This window comes from Panthera uncia, chromosome X (assembly GCF_023721935.1).
Source record: "Panthera uncia isolate 11264 chromosome X, Puncia_PCG_1.0, whole genome shotgun sequence".
Taxonomy (NCBI): Eukaryota; Metazoa; Chordata; class Mammalia; order Carnivora; family Felidae; genus Panthera; species Panthera uncia.
Window position 1 is genome coordinate 79,059,046 of NC_064817.1, and position 6,000 is coordinate 79,065,045.

The window sequence follows — 6,000 nt, forward strand, 5'->3', positions numbered from 1 at the left end:
TTGAAAATTGGGTTACCTATGACCTTCATGAAATTGTATGTCCAAATCTCTTCCCAAATTTGGCAGCTTCTTAGCCATTGTTTCTTTATTTTTTAAATTTATTTACAAATTTTTATTTATTTATTTATTTATTTATTTATTTACTTTTGAGAGAGAGAGACAGAGACAGAGACAGAGCACAAGCAGGGGAGGGGCAGAGAGAGAGGGAGACACAGAATCCGAACCAGGCTCTAGGCTCTGAGCTGTCAGCACAACACAGAGTGAGGCTAGAACTCACAAACCAGGAAGTAATGACCTAAGCCAAAGTCAGATGCTTAACCAAGTGAGCCACCCAGGCACCCCAAAGCCATTGTTTCTTTCAATTAGATTTCTTCTCCTTTCTCCCTCTCTTTTTATGGGATTCCAATAATGCAGATTTTTTTTTCTTTTAATGCTATCCCCTAATTCATGTAGTATTTCTTCACTCTATTTCATTATACTTTTGTTTTGCTCTTTTTACTGAAAGATTTCAAATGACCTTCAAATGTCTTCTTGTTCACTAATTCTGCTTGGTTGAGTCTGCTGTTGAAGCCCTGTTTTGAATTCTTCAGTTCATTCAATGTTTTCTTCAACTCTAGAATTTCTATTTGGTTTTTAATGGTTTCTGTATCTTTATTGAACTTCTCATTTTGTTTATGCATTTTTCTCTAATTTCATTTACTTGTCTGTGTTTTCATATAACTCACTGAATTTAAGAGGATTATTCTGAATTCTTTGTCAGACAGTTCATAGATCTGTTTCTGTAGGATCATTGAAGTTTTATTAGTTTCCTTTGATGAAGTCATGTTTCCTTGATTATTCATGATCCTTGTGGCCTTGATTTAGTGCCTGCACATTTGAGGAATTAGAATCTCTTCTAGTCTTTATAGACTGCTTCTACAGACAAAGCCCATCACCAATCAACCCATCCAGAGATTCTGGATAGGCCATCTCGTGGTGTTCATGGTGGGCTTTCTGCTGGACTCTATGTGGGCAGGTCTGGTGCCTTGGTCAGGAAGTGGGCAGGCATCATGTTTGTGTACATGGGGATTGGCCTGTTACCTGGATCCCAGGAGGCAGGCCTGGAGCCTAGGTTCACTGGGGCCTAATAGGCACCAGGGACCACTGGAGTGGGCCTGATGTCTCAGTACACAGGGACCAGTCCTATACTGGGAAAAGCTGTGAGCCTGGTTTCATAGGAGCCAGCCTGAAGGCTGACACCATTGTGGCTTATCTGGTGCTGGGGCAGGCTAGGCCCCTGGCACCTGGGTATGTGGGAGCTGTCCTTAAGGCTGCACCACAGAGGCTGGCCTGGTGCTAGGGCAGGCTGAGAGCCTGGGTCCATAGGAGCTTGCGTAGAGTTAAGTCTGCAGGGGCTGGTCTGGAACTGGGGTGGGTCAAAGACTGGGTCTGGAGTATCCAGCCTGGTGTTGGGCCCAGCTGAGAGCCTGAATTCATAGTAGCTAATTGGTTTCCTTAGGTGACAGGAACTACCTGGGCTGTGGGAGCTGGCAAGCACAAGGATGTGCTGGGTGCCTGGGCCACAAAGTCATTCCAGGCCTCAGGAGTCAGCCAGCATTGTGGTAAGCCAAGAACCTGGGTTTGCAGTAGCCTTCCATGAGTATGGGCCCACAGATGCCATGCTAGACCATTGGGGCTGATTATTGCCAGGGTGAGCCAGAAGTCTGAGTTCATGAGAACCCTCTGGGATCCAGGTTCCACAGAAGCCACCCGAAGCCACAGGAGTTGGCAAACACCAGCATGAGTCAGAGGCTTGGGCTTAGGGAAGCCCCCAGGAGCCTGATGCTCTAGGATCTGTCTGGGGCCATGGGAGCCACTTGGGCATGCTGGAGCCAATAGGTACTGGGATGAGCCAGGAGCCTGTGTTTGCAGTAGCTAATGGGAAGCCTGGTATCATGGGAGATGCCTAAAGCTGTGGAGCTGGTAGGCACTGCAGTGAACTAAGGTCCTGGATTTGAGGGAGCCTGTAGAGAGACACCTGGGGCCTTAAGAGTTGACCTTGTGCTGGGACAGTCTGACTTGGGAGTCTGTGGTGAAGTTGGAAACTCACTTCATTCTCCATTTCCTGTGGGAACACATTCTCTCTCCATCCTGGGATACTGCTTCTTGGGGGAGAGGTGATGGAATTAATGTGAATCTATCTTTCCTACCCTTCTCAACACATCTTTTCTTATTTCTGTGCTTCACCCAGGTGCTGTCATCTCTCAAGTGGAATCCTTGGCTCCTTTGAAGGTATTTTTGTGCATGGATAGTTATTCAAGTTGGTATTTCTGAGGTGGTTGAGCACTAGGAAGCCCTATGCATCTTTTTTGCTGACATCACTCCCTGCTTTATTAATTTTTACTCATGTTATCTAGAGCATGGGTAGGGGGAAAGGATAGGTATTTATTTCATTCCACAAACCCTTACATGTGCATTATCTTAATACATTCTAGTTTAAAAAAATGAACATCATAAAGACTTCTTTGAATGCAACTTCAATCCTTTTCCCCTTCCTAAAGGCAACACAAATTGCCAATTCCTAGAACTTTTCAATGCATTGCCTGCAAACAAAGATATGCAAGTATCCCGAGGATTTTTAAAGTATTAAATTTTATCATAGTTTATGTGTTATTCTGAAACATTTTTTTCAGTAGTATGTCTTAGAGATTTTTCCATGTAAGTATATATCTCTTTCCTCTTAGTGCTGTATCATATTTCATAGTATTGCAGTATCATTTTTGCTTCTCTGGGTGATTCTGAGTAGTCTTCTGGGTCATAGGTACTTTTCATTTTAATAGACATTTGAAATCTCCTTAGAAAGGGATTATATCATTTGAGAGTCCTTGGTTCCCACACATCCACCAACAATTCTGACTGTTTACATATTTAAACATATCTGCCAATCTGATAGATGAAAAATGGTATCACTTTGTTTTAATTTAAATTTTGCTAATATTGAAGAAAATATAAAAACTCCATTAACTCACAGAAAAGAATCAGATGAGGAAAATGAATTTTCTCTTTAACAAAATGCAACTTAATTTTTTAAGAAGCTAAATGCTTCTTAGCAGCTTTTGGGGGGCTGTGGAAAAGTCTGAAAAAAACATTTTTTTTCACAAACTTAAGATTCTTAAGACATGCAAAGAAAAATAAGCATTCTTATAGTGCTAATAAATGTGAGAGTTTACTATTATGAGTTCTAAGATCTTTTAGTATTTTAATTGTTTCAATTATGTGGAGATTATGTTCAGATAATTATATGTCATTAATATAAGTCATCAAAAAGTAGTGTAATAAGTGATGATTTAGCAGTAAGATTACTAAACTTTTCTAAAGAGAAAGGACACAAGGGGAAATTATCAACTTATTTATATGTGAGGCAGAATAGAAGGAGAGGTGAAACTTAAAAGCTGACAGTAGTCAAAGATCAAAAAGTGGAGCCAGCTTTTTTGTTACACAGACTATAAAATATCTGTTTTGTTTACCAGTCATAACTAGAAGCATATACACATAGGTTTCCATTGTGATTGAAGCAAAATGTCAATTTTGGTTGATCAAATTTCTCTGAAATATATACTTTTGTTCTGGCATCTTTGTCCCAAAAACTAAATGTACAAGTATACCCTTGAGTTGCAAGGATTCAATAAATCAATGGCATGGATATCTTAAGTAATTCAAATATTGGCCCCATTACATCAGTAACAAGGTTTGGCAATTAATATAATGAATACCATGTATTTTCCTTTAGAACTTTTTAGAGCAAAGCTATTAGGCTTACTCAATTTGGTTTTAAAAGTAGTGATATGTTTGAAATGATACCATCAATAAAGTAAAAAGATGACTCACAGCATAGGAGAAAGTATTTGCAAATTATATATATGATATGGGTCTAGTACCCATAATATTTATTTATTTTGAAAGACAGAAAGGGAGAGAGTGTGCATGAATGCATGAGGAGGGCAGGGGTGAGGGAGATACAGAGTCCCAAGCAGGCTTCACACTCAGCTCAGTGTGGAGCCTGATGCAGGGCTTGATCTCACAACTGTGACTTCATGACCTGAGCCCAAATCAAGAGTCAGGATGCTCAACCGACTGAGCCCACCCAGATGCTCCTATATTTGGTCTTTATCCATGATTCCTGGCTCCCAGCTCCCAGAAACTCTTGGAATTTCCTGAGTGATAAGAGCAATGGGGGCATCCTTTGTCATAGTACTTGGTCTCTTGTCCTCAGTTCCTGAACTCCACTTAAGAGCCATTAACATGAAATGGATGTCATGTTATATATAACAAGCACTTTTTTTTATCACAATTGGGTTCATGTTAACGAAGTGACTTTTAGAAAGCACCTAAGGATGGTGGCTGGTTTCAGGGGAACCAGCCCTGTGGTAGAAGGTTGGAACTTTCAGTCCAACCCCCTACCCTCACATCCCACCCCTACCTCCTGGAAGAGGAGAGGGCCTGGAAGTTGAATCAGTACCCAATGACAAATAATTTAATCAATCATGCCTACATAATAAACCATCCAGAAAGACGGCTCAGAGAGCTTATGCACTGGCAAACACATGAAGATTCTGGATACTGGAGCACTGGGAGAGCACATGGAAGCTCTGCACCCATTCCCCATACTTTGCCCTATGCATTACTTCCATCTGGTTGTTAATGAGTTATATCCTTTTATGAAAAAATGGTAATCAAATAAATAAAATGTTTCTATGAGTTCTGTGAGTTGCTCTAGCAAATTAATCAAATTTAAGGAGGGAGTTGTTGGAACCTCCCATCTATATAGCCTGTCAGTTGGAAGCAGATATGGTAATCTGGACTTGAGACTGGCATTCAAAGGTGAGGGGCGTACAGTTGTAGGACTGAGCCCATAACCTGTGGGGTCTGATGCTATTTCCACGTAGATAGTGTCAGAATTGAGGTGAATTGTAGGGCACTCTGCTGGTGTCCAAGCATCTCTTACTGGTGTGGGAATCCCTCCCTCCACACACACATTGGAATTGCTGCCAGAATACTTTTATTTTGAAATTAGGAGGAATGGGTGCCAATTTACTTTTCTTTTTAAGATTATTTTGTTTATTTGGGATCCCTTGAGATTCCATATGAATTTTAGGATAGATTTTTCTATTTTTGCAGAATATGTCATTGGGACTTTGATAGAGATAGCTGTGGCTCTAATAGATCATTCTGGGTAGTATTGAAATCTTAGCAATGTTAAATCTTACAGTTGATGATCATGAGATGTGTTTCCATATTTATATCTTTAAATTTCTTTCAGCAATGTTTTGTAGTTTTCAGTGTACGGTCTTTGGTCTAATTCATTGTATTCTTATGTATTGTGTTCTTTTGATGCTATTGTAAATGAAATGGCTTTTGTAATTTATTTTTTATTTTATTTCATTTTATTTTTTAATGTTTATTTTTGAGAGAGAGAGAGAGAGAGCACATGGAGGTGGATGGGGGGGCTGGGGCAGAGGGAGGGATGGGCAGAGGATCCAAGCGGCTCTTGCTGACAGCAGAGAGCCAGATGCAAGGCTTGAACTCAAAATCAGAAGTCAGACTCTTTTTTTTTTTTAATATATGAAATTTATTGTCAAATTGGTTTCCATACAACACCCAGTGCTCATCCCAAAAGGTGCCCTCCTCAATACCCATCACCCACCCTCCCCTCCCTCCCACCCCCCATCAACCCTCAGTATGTTCTCAGTTTTTAACAGTCTCTTATGCTTTGGCTCTCTCCCACTCTAACCTCCTTTTTTTTTTTTTCCTTCCCCTCCCCCATGGGTTTCTGTTATGTTTCTCAGGATCCACATAAGAGTGAAACCATATGGTATCTGTCTTTCTCTGTATGGCTTATTTCACTTAGCATCACACTCTCCAGTTCCATCCACATTGCTACAAAAGGCCATATTTCATTCTTTCTCATTGCCACGTAGTATTCCATTGTGTATATAAACCACAATTTCTTTATCCATTCAT

At 40.4% G+C, this 6,000-nt stretch overlaps 2 protein-coding genes across 4 annotated transcripts in view; both read left to right on the forward strand.

Moving 5' to 3' along the window:
* LOC125931353 (nuclear RNA export factor 2-like) overlaps positions 1–6,000 on the forward strand; it is a 328,062-nt gene that overhangs the window by 35,095 nt on the left and 286,967 nt on the right. The gene's annotated exons all lie outside the window — the stretch shown is intronic.
* The window catches only part of ARMCX5 (armadillo repeat containing X-linked 5), a 119,223-nt gene that overhangs the window by 14,302 nt on the left and 98,921 nt on the right, over positions 1–6,000 (forward strand). For 2 of the 3 annotated variants that reach the window (XM_049644114.1, XM_049644113.1), the window contains exon 4: positions 2,231–2,271. In XM_049644114.1, the coding sequence (XP_049500071.1) occupies positions 2,231–2,269 (39 nt within the window). In that variant the 3' untranslated portion in view covers positions 2,270–2,271. Of the gene's footprint in view, positions 1–2,230; positions 5,698–6,000 lie in introns of those variants that run through there. The other variant, XM_049644111.1, reaches the window with a different exon arrangement.